The sequence below is a fragment of the Dicentrarchus labrax genome, unplaced genomic scaffold, assembly GCF_905237075.1.
Source record: "Dicentrarchus labrax unplaced genomic scaffold, dlabrax2021, whole genome shotgun sequence".
NCBI classification, from domain to species: Eukaryota; Metazoa; Chordata; class Actinopteri; family Moronidae; genus Dicentrarchus; species Dicentrarchus labrax.
The window spans coordinates 19,507,263-19,526,704 of NW_026136706.1; the positions used below are offsets into that span (position 1 = coordinate 19,507,263).

General features: G+C 41.4%; 1 protein-coding gene across 2 annotated transcripts; it reads left to right on the plus strand.

The window, feature by feature from the left end:
• Positions 1 to 1,784: 1,784 nt before the first annotated feature.
• sox1a (SRY-box transcription factor 1a) lies at positions 1,785 to 15,550 on the plus strand. Of its 2 annotated transcripts, XM_051404593.1 has the most exons (3): positions 1,789 to 3,485; positions 7,524 to 7,572; positions 14,219 to 15,550. In XM_051404593.1, exons 1-2 carry the CDS (start codon positions 2,643 to 2,645, stop codon positions 7,542 to 7,544), a joined length of 864 nt encoding a protein of 287 aa, XP_051260553.1. In that variant the 5' UTR covers positions 1,789 to 2,642; the 3' UTR covers positions 7,545 to 7,572; positions 14,219 to 15,550. The 2 variants fall into 2 exon arrangements, with proteins under 2 accessions (XP_051260552.1, XP_051260553.1); XM_051404592.1 differs by lacking the exon at positions 7,524 to 7,572 and having other exon boundaries at positions 1,785 to 3,485.
• Positions 15,551 to 19,442: the final 3,892 nt, after the last annotated feature.

The window sequence follows — 19,442 nt, forward strand, 5'->3', positions numbered from 1 at the left end:
CTGAGATTAAAACGCACAATGACAACCCCCTGGCCGCCGTGCCTGACGTAGTTGTGTTTATTCACTGTCCTTCTCTTCTTTATTTATTCAGTTATGGGGGAGATGGGGAGTGGGGGGCGTTGGATAACTGCTTTGACCCTTGGCCCCGGTCGTGCACCGTCGTCGCAGCGCACGCATCCTGTTGCAGAGGCCGTGCACAAAGGAGCGATGAGGTCTGAAAAGATGGTTTGTTAAAAGAGAAGTGACTGATGAGGGACGACAGAGAGAGTAAACAGGGGCCACCGGGGTCCCAGTGTCACTGTAAAGGTTAATCCTCTACAATCCTAAACCCACTCAACAATGAGAGGGACAAATAATAATACTAATTCCATGTTTATTCCTGATCGATCCTTAAATCTACAGGTCTTTCTTTTTTATTTTTAATCAATCTCCTTCATCAGATTGTTGGACTTTAACGATGCCATTGTTTGTGAATAATTCATAAATTAATTAGACCTATTATAAGGTAGGGGTCTGTGATTTAAAAACACATAAAAGTCTGAAGTTTGAGTCTTAAGATGTATTTGGTTACAATTTGAAATAACAAATACCTATACCCAAATCCAATTCATATTGCTTTGTATTATTTATCTGATTGGCTCAATAAAATATGAATCCTTACTTTTAAATTTAAAAAAATATATAGGCTACTTATTTTTTAATGAATTTGACTGTATTTGTATTAATATTGAACCAGTTGAAGCTATCGGTGTTATTTGCATATCTTTATCGCAACAAGCGTCAGTATTGTTTTTCTTTATTTTGCGTTTGTGTATTTGTTTTCTGGTGCGAAGGCTTCCCTGGCCTCATCATCATTATATTGCCATCTTCCTCGGGCCTTTACGCCACATGGCCCGGACCACTGGAAACGTCTTATTGACCAATGTGATACCCCGTTAACCCCATTACCAAAGACGCACGGATCCGTCCGAGTGATCCCGCTCCCTTAGGCCCTAAATAGAGAGCTACATCAAGCTAAGCTCCAATTAAAATAAAAAACAGCAAAGAACGATAGAATGATTAAATCGTTAGTCTCGCCGCGGGGAAGTGGTATTTCGTTTTCCCTTTCAATTAGAGGTTGATTGGGCTTTTCAGGGGAGGTCAGCTGTGAAATCTGAATTATATATGCGCGGACTCGGAGACACATAGACACCGTTTCCCCCTCTCGGGGTTCGCAGACGCGTTCCTTGACTTGGATGTTTAAGAATAAACTCTAGCCTATCAGCCGCATAAAAAAGTCCACTAAAATGACAACAGCAGAGCAGTTTACATGTGGCCTTTCTTTTCATCTTAACACACACACACACACACACACACACACACACACACACACACACACACACACACACACGGCAATGACCAGGACTCATTCACCACCACCAGCAGACGGCGATAACGGCGCTTTGCCTCTGCAATTTCACGTCATTATATGGTTATCCATCCTCAGGGGCTTCTCCTCTTAGACCAACAGTTGTTGTTTTTCTTTTTTTCTTTTTTCTTTTTTTACCAAATCTTTTTCACATCATCTTCTCCACTGAGTGTGTGTAATTTCTCTCTCTGACACCTACTATTATTGCATACTTTAATTACATACCTGGAGGGAGAGAGGGAGACAAAGAGAGGGAGAGAGAGAGAGAGAGAGAGAGAGAGAGAGAGAGAGAGAGAGAGAGAGAGAGAGAGAGAGAGAGAGAGAGAGAGAGAGAGAGAGAGAGAGAGAGATGGTGTGACAAATGGATTTTGAGGCGCTGGTGAAGCATCAAGTCGACTCAGAGTGAATTGGTTTGGGTAGACTGTGGTTTAATTCCAGTGCATGGAAATACAGTTGGGTCCGGGCCTCTATAGGACGCACAGTGAATTTGAGAATGAAGGTGAATGTTCTGACATTCAAACACAAATGGTGGATGGTGGAAAGTAATTGTACTTAAACTTTTATCGAAGGCTGGGAATTATAATGAAGCTTTAAAGTGATTTTTAAAAATTCACCAACCATACCCATTTAAAGAAAAATATGTTGAGATCTTTGACTCATCCTAATCACAGACTGCACCCACCTTTTGGCCGCTGCACCACTGCTAACAAATCTTAGTTATTTTTGTTTCGCTGAAGTCTCTGAGAGCGTGTTTGGAAATTTCAAATGCCTTGTGCTATTTGTGGGATTGACCCTCCTTTCTGCCTCCTCCTTCTCCTCCTCCTCCTCCGGTGTGTGCTTCCTCTATGGTCCTCTAGTCACCTGACCAAACGCCATGCAAATCATTCTGCTGCTAGAGCCTCATTGGCCGCTTGTGGCTCATTTAACCGCTGTCAGTGCGCATCATATGGCCGCCGCTTTAACCAACTTCTCAACTCCGACAGGGAAAGTGGCTCAAATGCGCATTCTATCACAGTGGATGTGAACCAACCCAGGCGAAGACAAGGTGAAATACTGGTTGGAGAACATTTTACATCCCCTTTCGGATTAATTTTTATCTCGCATTTGATTCATTTGGGGTTAGAATATTAATTTTGTAACCCAGTCATCCTGTGCGCACCCGATCTTGTGCGCGCCTGACCTGATCTTGAAAAAGACTTTTTCTCTGTTGGTGGCGAAGTTTAAAACCAGGTGAATGTATAGCATGATGATGGAAACTGACCTCCATTCCCCCGGCCCCCAAACGAACACGACCACGGGGCAAACGGGGCCGAACAGCGGGTCCAAAGCGAATCAGGAGCGGGTGAAGAGACCGATGAACGCGTTCATGGTGTGGTCCCGTGGGCAGCGGAGAAAGATGGCACAGGAGAACCCCAAAATGCACAACTCTGAGATCAGCAAACGGCTGGGTGCCGAGTGGAAGGTGATGTCCGAGGCTGAGAAGCGCCCTTTCATCGACGAGGCGAAACGGTTGCGAGCCATGCACATGAAGGAGCATCCGGATTACAAGTACCGGCCAAGACGGAAGACCAAGACGCTGCTGAAAAAGGACAAATATTCCCTTGCCGGTGGACTGCTTTCTGGGCCCAGTGGAGGCGGTGGAGTGGGTTTAGGGGTCGGAATGGGTTCATCCGGGGTCGGCCAGAGGTTAGAGAGCCCCGGGGGTCACGGAGGCTCCGCCAGCTCCGGCTACGCGCACATGAACGGCTGGGCCAACGGTGCGTACTCGGGGCAGGTGGCTGCAGCCGCGGCGGCAGCAGCGATGATGCAGGAGGCTCAGCTAGCCTACAGCCAGCACCCAGGGAGCGGAGCGCACCACCACCACCACTCACACCACCATCACTCACACAACCCCCAGCCAATGCACCGCTACGACATGACAGCCCTGCAGTACAGCCCCATCTCAAACTCTCAGAGCTACATGAACGCTTCTCCATCCGGCTACGGCGGAATCACCTACACACAGCACCAGGGCTCCGGCGTCTCCTCTTCAGCTGCCATGGGGACGTTAGGGTCGCTGGTGAAGTCGGAGCCGAGTGTAAGCCCTCCCGTCAGCAGCACACACTCACGGGGTCCTTGCCCCGGAGACTTGAGAGAGATGATAAGCATGTATTTACCGACCGGAGAGCCGGGGGACCCGTCAATGCAAAGTAGACTCCATGCCTTGCCGCAGCATTACCAGAGCGCCACGGCTGGAGTGAACGGGACGGTCCCTCTAACACACATTTAGAACTCACAGAATAATTGAAAACTGCAAACGAACACATAACCAAATATTTACCTCTTTTCTAAATAACCCCGGTCCCGAGAACTACCTGCATTTTGTACAGAATGTTTATGATATTGTAAATGAAGGGTAAATAGCATATTCATCTCGGCTTTTTTGAATAGCCACCAGTGGAATTATATAACGAATATGATGCTGAGATATTGGTTATTGTGCTATCATCTTTTTGTCCATTTACTTCACAGTCTTAGTTGAGGGTTGCGCCAGGTTCACATGGGGGTATTTGGTTTAATTGTCTCATAATTTTTTATTTTATTTTTTTTTTTGGGGGGGTCTGTAAGTTATTGAAAATGAGATAACGTGTCATAATCTTAAGAAAGTGCTTTAAAAGAAATGGGAAACTCACATTCTTCAAACATTTGTGTTCATTTGCAGAAGCCTGTGTCTTAATTCTTGGAAATCATCTCTTTTTATTGTAACACTCTAATTATTGTAAATTGTGAATAATTTTAATATTTCAAAGGATGACGGGCAACTGCTGTTGTAATTTAAGTGCTTTTCTGCAAGTGAAAAGCCCTGATATTGCAATGAAGAAGAATTGAATAAATTTCACAAGATGTTGCTTTGATTCTTAAGACAACGGTCTTAGATTGATTATTTTCCACAATGTTCTTACTGGAGTGTTTTTCACGTTTTAGGACACATGATTATCATCGAGCCTCCTCTCTCTCTCTCGAAAAAAAAAAAAAAAAAATAGCTACCCGTTTAAATTTTGACACCGCTGCTGGACACAGATCCCACGAGCTTTTAAATAGCCCTAATTGTTTGTGCGTAATTGTGCGTAAAAGCTGCAGTCTGCAGGCCTGTGAGGAAACCATTTTGGTGGGATGGTTCTGTTTCGTGGGCTAAACTTTTATGTGGGTAATGAGACATTTATTTATCATTCACATTTTTTTTTTTAAAGCATTTTCTCTATTTCAGTGGCGTGCAGGCCAAACTATATTCAAATGTAATTTTTGAATATTTAAGTCAGGCAAAGTTGATGGCCCACACATTCACCCTTTATACGTATGAATCCTTACACATTCGTTTTTGTATATTCCTAAAAAAAACAAAACAAAAAACCCCAAACACATTATATAGAGTCCGTGAAGGCCTCATGACAAACCACCTGTTAGTGTTATTAACGAAACGTCCTAATTTATTAACGGATATAATAGGGTTAATCTAAATTATGCCATTAACTAATTACATTTCCCCCTTGTAATGGCTTATGTGATGTGTTCATAGCAAATTTAAGCAGCAAAAATTTTTTATTAGTTTTTAATTTTAAAAATCATTTTATTGATGAGTGAGTAGATATCTATGTTGCTAACGAATTGTAAAGTTGTAGCAGGCTTCCATTTCTTGATCAGATTTTAAATAACGAAATTGCTCTTCATCAAAAAATTAAGAACCTCTATGAAAAGGCTTTAGAACTAATTTGCTCATTAACATTATAAATATGAGTTTATATCAGGCGAATATGAACTTTTTCCATAATACATAATTAAAATAGATTAATATCTTTTTGATGCACTGAGAGAAATTTTATATCACCGTTTTGATGCCATTTCACTGCTTCTGTTTTGAACACTTGACACAACTCATACTTACTCAAGTAAAGAATATTAATATATAATGAACACTTTAGTGAGCAAATTATATTTTTTAATAATATAAATTACAGACTCGATTTTCAGTGATCTTTCACCTGAACAGGTTTACATCCACTGCCCTCGGGACATGGAGTTGTTTTAATCTTCTACCTTATTTCTCTTTTGGCATTTAATTGTTTATATTTGAGAGATGGAAAAATAGGTGACCCTGAAAAGCTTAATTCATATATTAAAAGCTACGTTGTGATCAACAATAAAAAAAAAGACCTCAGAGAAAAATATGTGAATCCACAAAATCACAAAAACCTTAATTTCTCTAGCTCTATTTTGGTTATCTGCTTGAACAGTGTTCAAAGATGATAAGATGATAACTCTTTTGTTTGTAATAACTGTTATTTTACCCGGGGTTTTATCTTTAATGCATGGTCCCATCATCTTTTAGTTTAGCTGTGAGGTTGACACTTCAAAGAGTCCAAACTGGGAAAACTGCATGAGGCACAAACGGGGATTTGAGCAATAAATTCATGTTTGATACCACCTCTACAAGAAACTTGGGAGGATAAAGCCATCACTTGTAAAGGAACGAAAACAATCTTAATGCCACTTCGTAAAAATATGAAACTCCGTAGCACAAAGCAGAGCATGAAATAATGCAAGATTATATACACTTAACCCGCTATCAACGTGCACAACCCAAAAACCACACAGCCTTAACTTTTGCACAGACTGGACTTGAACTTCCCAGAGTCCAAACACACTCGGGACAAGCAGTTCATGGGGTTACTGATGACTCATCAGAATTTCAGAGCTGTAGATGTTAGATTTTAGATGACTGTGAGTTTTGGTACCTTTGACAAAAAAAACACCTTCATTGTGGCATAGACATGTTTAAGAAAGAAAGATACCCATGTCATTCAGATTATTAATCCTTTTAAGATAATGAAAATTTATCCTGAAAATTACGTCATTTTTTGACAGGCCACAGCTGGTTTTGACGTGTACATTTTTTTATTGCCTGTAGGCCCCATGTGTAGATACAGACTAATAGCCATACACATGCAAATGAGGGAAATTTATGCCTACTTAAGTATTTTTAAAAATCAATTAATCTCAAATACATAGTTAAAGGGCCTATTTCACACTGATGAAGACTTGCATGGTATGTCAATTAAACCTGTTAGGCCTCATAGTGGAGCGTGTAACGTCTGGCTGCGCGTTAATCTATTGAAAGAAATCAGAGGAACAATGTCTGGAAATTAGTTAAAATTCCAAAACCCCCAAAGAAACCCGCATCTATGGAGACATCTCTCCGCACTACAGCGCGCAGCCTATGGCACGGGATGCCCTCCTTGTGTGTTTTGCATCTTATCTTGCTGATGTGAAGAGATGCGGATTAACACTGAAAGCCCGGAGAGGCGGAGCGCGTCACGGCGCATCGCCAGGCTAAAAAGAGGAGCGTTCTGGCAAATTTAACCCGAATAAATTGCACCTTGAGGTGGAAGAGGGGTAAGTGTAGGGCGCACCGTATACAAGCTACGTGGCGGCGGTGGTGGTTGCTGAGCGCGCATGTGTGCGGCTTGTTTGTGCGTGCGTGCGTGCGTGCGCGCGCGCGCATGTGTTTAGCTGACCGGCCAATAAATCTCTCCACCGTGCGATACTCTTATCTTGTAGCCACCGATATATTCTGTGCTAGGAGGCCATCAGCTCCAGCGCACACTCGGTTGCTCGTAAAGCCCCGATCCCTTGCACTCCCTGTCCTAAATGGGGATAATTAGCGTCACTTTATCACGCCTCTGCATATTTTCTCCACGCCCCCCCTTTCCTAAAAAAAAATTACCAAGCAGCCTGCTCTCGTCGCCCGCTCTGTCACAGAAGATTATGGAGACAGATTGCACAGAGCGAATGTGCCGGGCGAGATTAGCGCGGAATAGAGAAAGCAACTGGGCCAATGAATTCCTCGGAAGGGCCTTATCGTGCAATTACACGTTGACATGTTTAACAATCTTGCTGCCTCTTAATCCTGCAGTGCTGCTCTATCTACCCACAGCTACCACGCTATATGCCGGCGCACAGACCTAATGCACCGAAACGCAGCACAAATGTCCTGAAAGTTATGAGAAATTGCTTTATTTTCAAACTTTGTCCAGCATTCAAACGCTTTTTTTTATTTTCCTTTTTTTTTATTTTTCAGATTTCTCCGTTGTTGGAATAGCATCTGCACTGGAACTTTTTGACAAGAGGTGAGATATTAAAATGGAAAAAAAAAAATCACATTTGGTTTATTGTTACTCTAAATCACTGCTAACGACTAATCGAAAAGTGACAGAACCCCAAGAAATGTTTGTGCCATGTGTCCATCCAGAGTGACGATATTACGCAAAAAAAAAAAGTGGCTGTCTGGTTTGGAGTTAAATGCAGACTTTTTCCATCTCTCTGCCCAACACACACACACAAACACACACACACACACACACACACACACACACACACACACACACACACACACCCCATACTCCCCGTCCCTTCTGCCTGGCGGTATATCGGGGCCTGTGTGGGAGTGATTGTGGAGCGCCACTGTAGGAATTTGGCAGCGGCCGTGGTTTGGAGAGCCGCCCCACGCTGAGCCCCATTCAGCGGCCAGCGCGCTGTGAGGTTGGGAAGTTTCAGTCAGCCATACAACTCAATGGCCCCCACAAAGGCGATTACAAGCCCCAGCGCATTCCTGTAGGGACCTGGGAGCGGCGCAGGTGCGAGGGGGACCGGGGTAACCCGTCAGAGGAGTGATAAAAACGGGACAGTGCTGAGGCCACACAAAACCAGCCACTCCACAGGAACCGGGGAGTTTTTGGAGGAAGGAGGAGAAAGGAAAGAATAAGTTTGAAGAAGATGGAAGTTTGGGAGGTGGGGGTGTAGCATACTGAGTGGCCTCACTGTCCATCACTGAATGGAGGGAGGAGGAGACTCCCAGTCAGGGCTGTAGCAAGGATTTTTAGGTCATGAGTCCAAAGTCACCCAGCACAACCCAACGCACCTAAGAATTGTGACAAGCTTCTAAATATCTCTATTTTAAAAATCCCCACAGAAATTCACATTTTATTCATTCATTAAATGACTCAATTATATTTTCTTTAAAGTTTATCATGGTCTCACTGTTTCAAAACTTTCTCTACACTGCAATTCTGGTATAAAACACTAAATCCATTCAAATATATTTGTTTTTAATCTAAGACATTTAGTCTAAAAAGTATCTCAAAAACCCAACATGTGCAATATGTGCCTAAATCCCACCCCCAAATTCCCTAAAATGTTAGAAAGGACATGTCCTCAGCGTCCTCAGCAGTAGCTGCAACAGCCCTGCCGCCAGTGTGAAACAGAAACGTGTCTAGCGGAAAAATCAGCTGAAAATTAACCTTTATTCTATGAAATAGGTCTAGGTTGATATAAATTTGATCTTGTGTAAAGAAGCTTTGTGAAGAAAACTATTAAACTTTTCTCATTAATGCTTTGAAATAACTGAACAGGGTCAATCAGTTTGCTTGAATCAAACATTCTGTAGGAAAAGTATTGCTGCCTGAATCACACCTTTATTAATAATATATAATAAGGAAACTTTTATATTCAACATATATCTTCAAACTGTTCACTGCCAACATAAAGCATTCATACTGAATATATCTATAACTTTCTCTGTGAATAATATATATTCAATTTACTTTCCCTAATATTTGCTCCTGGCAACTAAAGAAGATCAAAGTTTTTATTTACTTGGTTTAGGTGAACAGTTTGTGATGGACTGTACACTAGCTGCACCTGACGGCAGACAGACAAAGTAATTACTATAGCTGAGACCATAGTGGAGCTAAAACAGCAGGCAACAGTTTGCTAAAATGTTCCCCAATTTAATAAGGAAATAATACATCAGATTAGGGTAGATTAGATTAGATTAGATAGATACTTTATTCATCCCCAAGGGGAAATTCATTGTTGTGTTTTCAGCTTGTTCCACTGCCCCCAAGTGGCCAAAAAATCAATTTATACAGCTTTAAGTTTAGGTAACTAATACTTCTAGGTTAAGATTTGATAAAGATCATAAGTAATAGAAACCAATGTTGACAGTTGATATGGTTGTGAACAGCAATCAGAGTCAGACGCTTTGTATGGGTTTCAATGTCAAAGTTATATGTCAAACCATCCACCCCACCCCAACACTGCCTGGATGAAAGAAATAGTGAAATCCAGAAGCTAAACATATTAAGCAAAGCAAATTACCAATATACAAACTTAACTGTGGTGGAGACAGCCAGCAAGGAGACAGATGGTAGCAATGCTTAATTAAAGTTCCAAATAACTATTAGTTAGTGATATAATAGGACTTTTTTTTTAGTAGCAGCATCGTTAAGTAGATTTTTGCTGCTGTTGGTCTGTTTGGTATTTTTGTGTTCAGTGGAGATGTGGTACATGGCACACAGATGGGAGGAGAGGTGCAAACATGTTGGAATTTCTTTCAAATGGAGTTATTGCAAAGCTTGTTGCTGGTATTTTTGGTAGAAATTGAGTCTTAGACATTGTGCTGACAATAGATGTCTCTAAGCTGGAAATTCTGTCAAGGGCAAACAAAACACTTGGTGGAAATGCACCACAAGTATAAAAAAAATGCTGTATCAATCTAAAAAAATGTGAACTCCTGTAGATGCATTTAAGGTAGCATTGCATATCAAATTTAAAGGTGGTTATAGCAGGAATGCCAAGAAAATAGTCTGTGAAAACCTCCTTCGGTTACTTAAGTCCCCACTGCCATCTGAGGACAAAATATATTTGATAAACCTGCAGCCTTCAGTTTGAGAAGTGCCATCATGCACAATGATCCACTGTTCAAGTCATGTGAAAACGGCGCCAGACTGATATGTGTAGAGGTGAGCGGGGTTATTTTGTTGCAGACTGGAGGGTTATAACTCAGTACCCACTTAACCCTGTACATCATGGCTTCTGGCAAAATGGTGTTTAATGTTTTAATCTTAAAATTCAGTTGTAATTATGATGTGATACAGAATTATGACTGAAAAAGCTTTATATTGGCCCCACTAATTTTAATGCATATAACAAAATGTGTTGCAACTAAAACTGGCAAAGTAAGCGGAATGACATGATCAAACTTTCATTATCTCCACAAGCACAAACTCAATTGTAAAAGCCACCATCTGCCTTTGGCTGCAGATTTGTTGTTCCATGTGCCCAGGTCTTGCCGCTCTGCTCTGTCCACACAACAATAGTATGTTCTGGGGAAGAAGTCTTTCCAGTTGGTGTGCCATTTTGGCCAAGCCCGTGTGGAGTTTACTCCTGTGGCGCTGGATATCAGTTCTGTTAACATTGTACTCTCCACAGTAACTACTGAGATCTCAGAATGCAGGAACATCGCTAAAAATAGGTCCAACAGGGCAAGAAACACTAGCAGCCAGACAATCAAGACCCCAAGGACGAGGAGTCAGTTTACCTGCAGCTTATTCCCCACCACAGTATCATAGTGAAGGTGCAATGGATTGCATGAGAATGAGCAGCACTAGTCACATGCAATAAACGATCATGATGATGATGAATAGATGCATTGGCACATGAACATGAGATCTGACATGAGTTAATAAGTCTCTGGTAAGGGAACGTGGGACTTTAACTGTCTCTTCAAACACTTAAAAAGTCTAATTTTCTCAGGGTCCCCATGTGCCATTTTCAGGTCAGACAAACACGTTGATCCCGGTGTCCCAATCATCTGAGGCAAACAGAACAGCAAGTAAGGGTCGCACGACAAGTTTTGAAGTGTCCTCTACAATCCTCCTGTTCTTTGTACTTGAAGGAAGGATCTTTGGCCCAGTATTCACTGTTAGTTTTTTTTCTTTTTTTCTCCTTTAACACAAGTGGCTCCCACAAAGAATTTCTGTCATGGAGACAAATAAATTTAAGTTGTCCAGGAGCAAAGCGGACAATTTAGAGTACTTTTTTAGAATAAAACGTTGGCTACCTTTTCCTCACTTAAACCTACTACAAGGCATTTTTAACTGCTTATGTAACTCAGTCTCAATTTAATACTAACGCCTCTATATGACCTACATAGACACACAAGACCATCGACAGGAAGATCTGCTATTTCTATACAGGTCTAGACTTAAGTTATTTATAGGTCAAAGCCACTTTGGCTTTTGATAAATACAAATTTATTGGGGCATTGCGGCCAAAATGTAGGACACCTAGGCCAAAACTACCCAAGAGTATATAAAAAAAGTAGCTCAACCTTAATACAGCAGTAAAATGCAACAATAATGCAGCAGTACTATTGATCCAAAAACATCATATACAAACACTGACCATTTTACTGCACAATGACTTCTTTAAGTACATTTTTCTATAATACTTACATACATTTACCTAAGTATTTAAGAATGATGAACTTTGCTGTGGAGTATTTTCACAGTGGAGTTGGTATTAGTGCTTTTACTTAATGGACCTGTATACTTCCTAAACCTCTGGTTAGCACACCCATTGCCTATGACCGTACTGCAGCTGTGTGTTTTCGGCTGAGCGCTCCTGTTTAGGAAAGGTGGGCTTGTGGGATGTGTTAGCTCATGGGTTAGCTACTTAGCTGCTAGCAGTGTGGATGTGTAAAGAGAACTGCATGGAGGTTCATTCCTATGAAAGCTACTCAGTAGCGCATGAAGCCAAAAAGCAAAGTAAAGAAATTACTCCAATGAAGACTTCCACCAAGCCGGCTAACTGCCAGTTTAGCCCTCCGCTAACTTTACTTTAACTTAACTTCACTGCTGTGAAGGAGATGATGAAGTTATGTTACATAAGCAGACTTCATTTCTGTGGCAACCTGAGCTTATCTACAAACTTTCTGCCCTGTAGTTATTCTTAATGCCTACCACCGGGAAGAAACACTACTGCTTTTGTCCACAGGGGCCACCAGAATCAACAAAAGAAGTTTCTTGGTGCAGCTTTAACGCAACAAACCAGAACATAAATCAGAATTGAATCAACCCAACCATCGTTTAGTTTTTTTCAGACAAAACCAAAAGTATAACACACATTTTAAAGCATGTGTTTTGTAATAAAAACGTTTAATATAGAATGCTGTGGTGCTTAGGGTTAAGAGTTCAGATAAAACAATTATTTCATGTTGACTTGTTTACTTTTTCTTCTATCTCTCCTACTTGACTCTAGTACATATTAAGACACCTCAAAAACTATTAGACGTTTTGCCATGAAATTTCATACAGACGTTCATGTTCCCCAGTGCATAAATCTGAACAACTTTAGCAATTCCCTGTATTTTCGTCTAGTACCACCAGCAGCTCAAAGTCTTCACTTATTCTAGTGAAATATTTCAACATCTACCACACAGACTGACACGGAATTTTGTATTACTGGTTCTCAGATAATTAGCTAAGTTTTCAAAATGTACTTCTAGTGCCACCATGAGGTTGGCATTTGGATTTTAAAGGGAAATGTTCAACTCAGAATGAACTGTAATCACTTTGGTGATGTTCTGACTTTTCATCTAGCGAAATCTTTATCTAGCAAACTTTGTGAACATGTTGAACATCATGCCTGATTAACATCATGCTGCATTCATGTCATATCAAGGAGTAATTTTAATTACAACTTGAAGTGCCTGAAAACCAGACATATAGGCTGTGGATGTCCATAGACCAACTCTGTACTACATGTTAGCACTGTCATTGTGAGCATGTTAGCATGCTGCCATTAGCATTTTGCCCAAAGCACCACTGTGCAAAGGTACAGCTGTAGACTCTTAGTCTCTTATACACATTGGAACTAGTTGACTGAGACTCTTACTAACTCTCACTAGTTCCCATCCAAATGCAGCACAAATAATTGAGAAAATCTGCCAAAGAAATTGCGAATTACTGCACGTTTCCATCTCCTACCATTCTACGATTATTAGGAGTTGGTTTGTCGAGAGAAGATTTTTTATTTTATTTTATGGCAATCCACTCACGTTTTCTGCGCATAAATTAAAAGTGTGCATTACAAACAGGTGAATGGAAACCAACCTACTGACTGGGCAATTCACTCAGTAGAGCGTGGTGTACAACCCACCTGCAGTGTTTCTCTATCACTGGCCCACACACATACAAACCCACCAGATGCTGTAAAGGATTTCTGCCCCTGTGTGGCAGGTGATAATTCTCAGTGCAGTAGAGATGGGGTTAATGAGGGGTCAAAGAGTTCAAATAAGAAACAGCAGTTTTATGGTGCCTGCTGCACACTGATAGCTGTTTGAACTAGCTGACCTTTGAACTCTGCAGGGTCAAGTGATCAACAAACCTGGTCGTTTAGATAGGTCAGATTGGAACAAGTGAAGGATGTGTATGTCACAGCAATATGTCCGAGAGCCGCAGATAAATTGTTCTTAATGATTATAACCCTACTCAATTTGTTTCCAGAGCCATTAGATTGTTGTCAGCTATCAGACTGTTTAAGGTATAGGGTACATTTGATTAATTTGTAATTTAATTTATAACCTGCTGTCTATTAAGTATTCAGCTGACTGAACCATTTACGTGTGTGTGTGTGTGTGTGTGTGTGTGTGTGTGTGTGTGTGTTTGCGTGTGTGTGCGTGTGTGTGTGTGTGTGTGTGTGTGTGTGTGTGTGTGTGTGTGTGTGTGTGTGTGTGATCCAACTATCTATGACATGTACACATTGAGAACAGTATGTATTTGTTATATCTTAAACCGACAGCTACAGGGTTCGGTTTGCTCTGTTTTGCTGTGTCTTTATTTATTGACTTTTTGACATTTGATACTCCTAGAAATCAATATCCTCTCTTTGTCCATCTCCCTCTTTCTCTGTCTTTCTGTCTCTCTCTTCCAGCAAAGTGTCCACCATGGCTATCACCAGTGGACATGGATCACTGAGGGGGCCTGTGATTAACAGATAGCACCACGTCTCCTCTGCTGGCAGGCCATCATTACAACGAGCACTAGAAGATAGGTTCTGTGGGCGAAAAGACCTTTTGGAAAATGTCAGCCACGGTCAAAGCCCCAAATTTCCTCCATTCACTCTTCCCCATGTGATGCTACCTACTCTAATACCTTAATCACACAACCCTTTTCTCCTATTGCCTAATGTTTTGTATCTTAAGTGCAGTGTGAGATTGTGGAGTGAGCATGTGGAGATTTTATTTTATCTGATGTGGCTTACCTGAAGATTGGACATATTATTTAAAAAAAGAAAACAACCCCAGCCCCATATTTCACCCAGCTCAGCAAACAAAAAACATTGCTGCGATGTCTGCAACAGCTCCCCTTTCCCACTCCCTTTCACTGGAGCCAGCTTCACTGTCTTAATACTCTTAGTCCCTCAGTTGGCATGTTTTCCAAGAACCCACTGCATTTTCAGATTTGTAAAATCCGTCAAAATGCCTGTAATGAATATTTCTACAGCCCTGAGTGTATTTAATATGCTGTTTGACCAGCCCAATAAGAAACGTGTACTGATCTGGCACTAGTACCAGTGCGTCAGTAGAAGGTTTATTGTCCGGAAACTGTCTGGACTGTCTTTTATCAGGAGAAGCAGAAAGGAAATAAACATTCATTATTCAGATAATCTCTTAGGTTATAATTAACATATTTTCTGTGCATGAATCTACGTATATATTTTGAATTTTCAAAAAAAAAGGTACTACCATTAGTACAGTCGTCTTCATGAATAAACTGTCATCTTGCGAGAGGTCTTTGTTGTGTACTCAACACTTAAATTGTACAGTCTGTTTTACTGTTGTTTTAGCTTTGCTGAAAAAAAAAGAGAATACATATTAAATAAACTCTTGCATCTTATTACTGCCTAAGAATGAAATATTGAGCTTTCCGTCATTTTTTTTTTTCACATTCAATTTGGGAGGTAAATTAATACTTCAAAGTGAGAACTATGGAAAAGTTTTAACATTTAAACTATGTATTAATTTCAAGGCCTAAATGTGCCCTCAATTATTTTACCATTGCCCCTAAGTAATTGATTTTAGGTAGAGAAAGAGAGAGGTGGGGGGGTGATCTGTGTTGATGTATGAAAACCGCAAAGCCAACAAATGAAAAATAACTAACAGCATAATTGCTATGAGCGTAACCTTGCTTTATTGATTTTTTTTCCATCAAGGCATTTGGCTAACATCAAAGTTAGACCCATAATAAAACAAGTTGTTTCACAGCTGTGTAATAATTTATATTTTCTTCGCTCGCTCAGCCTCTCGGTCTATCATTGACTCATTCAGGTGTGTGCAACCACAACAAACACAAACACTTTTGAGACTCGAGTCCAGCAGTGTGTGGTGTGTGCAGACTCAGTGAACAGACACAAACAGAACATGTACAGGGACTAGATAATGAGCATCTCAGGTGACTACATGCGTTGATTACCAGGTTGCTGGTGTTATAGGAACTATATCACATAAACATACACTCCCACTCTGTGCGCACACACAAATACACGTATTCAGCCGCACACTCATGCGCACACACACACACACACTCTTGAGAGATCCTTGGTTATCACACCCTTCCAGATTGTTCTGAACTGCTTATGGAAAACACACACACACACATCTCAAGATGTGGCCACTCTTGCCAATATGAGCCCAGTGTTAAGAACAGTTGTTGTCGTTGTCGTCGTGTGTTTTTTTTTAGCATCTCTAAATTCCTAGCGTTGCTAAGGTGCTTTGGGAGGGGATTAACAGAGGCTGGCGCCGATGAGCAAGCCTTGCAGATTTCCAACCAGCAGGAAAAAGACAAAGAAAGAGGGGAAAGACGGAGGAAAAACAGCAGAGGGTTAGACAACAGGGAAATGGCAGTAACAGCTTGTGTAAACATGATGACTTGAGAGAGGTAAAGAGGTAGAAATGAATCAGGGCTGAGCAACAGAAAGTGAGACTAAATAATAAGTATCCTAAAGAGGATGCCTCAACTTTCACACAGATGAGGCAGATGAGACCCTCCCTTTCGCTCTCTCGCTCCCTTTCCCTTCTTTTCCTCTCAATCTGCTCATTTTTTCTTTCCCCCAGTCTCTTTACCTCCATCTCCTCACTCTCTTTTCATGTGCTCTCTCCTCTCCTCTCTATTTCCTCCCATCCCTTTATTTCCCCCACAGGCAACAGTTTCAGATCCAGACACTTTTGTCTCTCTTTCTCTCTGTCACAACTTCAAACAGCGCCGACGTTCAGGTCATGCTGATGTGCCCGGAGCATCAGTGACTGTGCCGTCTCAGGTGTACGTCTCCCAGCGTGTCCTTGATGACACTCTCTCCCTTTCTCCCATCTCGCTGCTTTTAATTAGTGTAGTGAGCAAGTGGAGGCAGCACAGACAGCTGAGCCACATTTACCAATTATCAACCTGCTTATAGGTACCTCTGCAACTGCAATTCAATGCTTTTAATACTTCTGCAGCTGGAAAGAAAAAAAACATAATTGCACATGAACTGGCTCAGAAGAATGGAATATGTCTGGATTTTCACTAAATCCCTGGATACGTGCTCAGAGAAGAAATCAGAATGTGTTTTTCTGAGAGTAAAATCTCCATTAGCCAAATAAGGCGCACCAAAGGGAGGGTCCACATGCTTTTCTTTGAGTCCTCTCCTCAGGCTCGGCGTCTCAGGTAGAGTGTAACTGGATGCGGCCTGTTTGTGGAATACAAGGCACTTGACCAAGGGCCAGCACTGCTCCTCCCTCCCCTCCCATCCCCTTCCACCCCTATCCTTCCCCTACCTGGGTCAGGTTACCTCTCAGCCCCCCCTCCTCCTCCTCCGCCTTTCCTTGAGTGGTGGCAGGTAGTGTGTTTTGCAGCCGCATCGGCGTCTGTGGATGTTGAAAAGCATGTGTCTGTATGTTTGTACTCTACCCAGACAGGTGTTTGTGACTCTGTTTGGGCTCGGCAGCTGGGCTCCTGTAACTGTGTCCCTCTCGGCCGCTCTGGCTATAATGTGACTGGGTTGGCTGAGGCGTGGAGGCGGCTGTCTTTCAACCACTGATCCCTCAGAACTACTCATCTGATCAGTCTGGATCTGCGCTTCGCGGCTGCCGGGGTCACACAACCCTACCCCGGGGTCAACCAACTAATTACAGACCCCTGTGTCCTCCATCTCTGTCACCACCGGGGAGATTGGGAAGGTGGGGCATAGAGGGAAGAAGCCTGAGAGGGGGAAAAAGAGAGAATATTGACTAGTACATCAAAAGGTCAACAGTGAGTATAACCAAGCTGTACACCTTGTCCCCTTCAGTTCTGTGAGGAGAGGAAGAGTGTGAGGCTTTGTACTGCAGCATCTTGGTCACACCCTTCCCAGCCCTCAGGCAGAGACAGAAGCTCAGACCCATGAGACAAGAGCTGTGTCAGTGTATGTGGATTTATGTATCAGCCTGCCACTAACTTTACATACAATGGCTGTGCCAGTTTCTGTGTCTGCTTTCTTGTCTTTGTCTCCAAGATTTACTGAGGAAAGCCCAATATATTGCCCCTATCATGACAACACAGTGAGACAGACTCTGCTTTCAAGACATGGAGAGTCCAAGTGTTGTGTGCTGATTTCTTCTAGCCTGACCTTTGGCTGTGACCACAGACTGAACTGGGGTTTGGAGGATACTGCGCACTGGTACCAGTCATAGAGAGAACACACATGCACGTACATACACTAAATATGTACCAAACCACCATTATATTATATTAGGCTGCAGGTTCATTAATCACAAATGTGAGGGCTTCTCAGCCAACATAGGAAATTAATCACAAAAGGGGACATTAATCACATGCATGAACAGCAGTAGTCACACCTGTGACAATGCCATCTGATTTTAACGTGTTACTTCAGACTGTGTTAATGATGCCACCCAGGGCCAAGCTAAGCAACCTCTCTGCCATCACTGAAACAATAATACATTAACTATGAAGCAATTTTCTTACATGTAGTCATTGGGTATACTGATGCACAGGGGTCAGTGGGTGTTGCAGCAATTACAGCTTTTTTATTTTTTTTTATAGCAGCTTTTTCCTCACAGCTTGACCACTGTGGTTTTCACTCTGACTGCTGAAATTATATTAGTCATACTTCATTTTGTATTCTCCAGCCATTTTACCCTGACAAATACATTATCAGTTTGAAACCAAAAAATATGTAGCTTTAGGAAAGATTTGATTTGCAAACTGTTGAACAATTAATACAATACTAGTTTGCATGTGGTGTATAGTAATATGTTTATGTGAGAGTGGACTGAAATAGAGGAAAATATCAAGCAAACCCTGCATGTGTGGTTACACTGCCCTCTTTTGAATGCACTGCAGTGCATCCCGCAATGTGCTGCAGCAGTGGAAAATATAGAAAATAGAAAAAGATATACATTTTTTATCAGAAATATAACAAGTGGTTTTACATTTAAATGACACAGAATGAATTGACCTTTAAGGACAAATAATTCTATTATAGCAAATGCAGCGTAACATAATACAATTAGAATTGAAGGTATAAGGCAGTAAGATTGCTTCATGTGCTCATACATACACTTTTTGCTTCCGTTGGTTTCCCTTTTTTTGTCACTGAATCGCAGATTCAAAAGGAAAAAAAGGAAAGGAAAAAGGTGCCTCAGAAGACAGAAATCGTGCTGGAGGGCAAGTACCTGTTTCTGGCCTTGGACACGATACAAAAAAATCCTAAAAAATATAACATTATGAGTAACTAATTCAGGTTTTATTAAACTGAGTTTAGTAGTAGTAGTCACACTGGGTTTGGTTTATGAACTCTTGGCATTGTTCTACTGTGGCCGTACATTTAAAAGAGGTTCTAAACTGATTTGGAGAGCTCCTTTTAACACGTCTGTATTATTTGGTGCAAACACACATATCTTTTAGTTAATTCAACAGCAACAATCCACTAAAATACACAGGTATTTCAGGCTACAGCTTCTTCAATGTGTGTAATGTTATCAGTGATTATAACGTCAACTCCATCCAATGATAATATATTGTAAGGCTAGAGCTGCTGAAGTATTTACATTACACTTACTTAATTACTAAATATTCAACTCATAACATGAAACAAAACAAAGTATTTGAATAAAAAA

Coding starts and splice junctions, on each gene's coding strand:
- sox1a (XM_051404592.1), top strand. CDS start 2,643: ATGTATAGCATGATGATGGAAACTGACCTCCATTCCCCCGGCCCCCAA. Junction 3,486..14,218: donor TGGTGAAGTCGGAGCCGAGT/GTAAGCCCTCCC, acceptor TCTCTCTTCCAG/CAAAGTGTCCACCATGGCTA.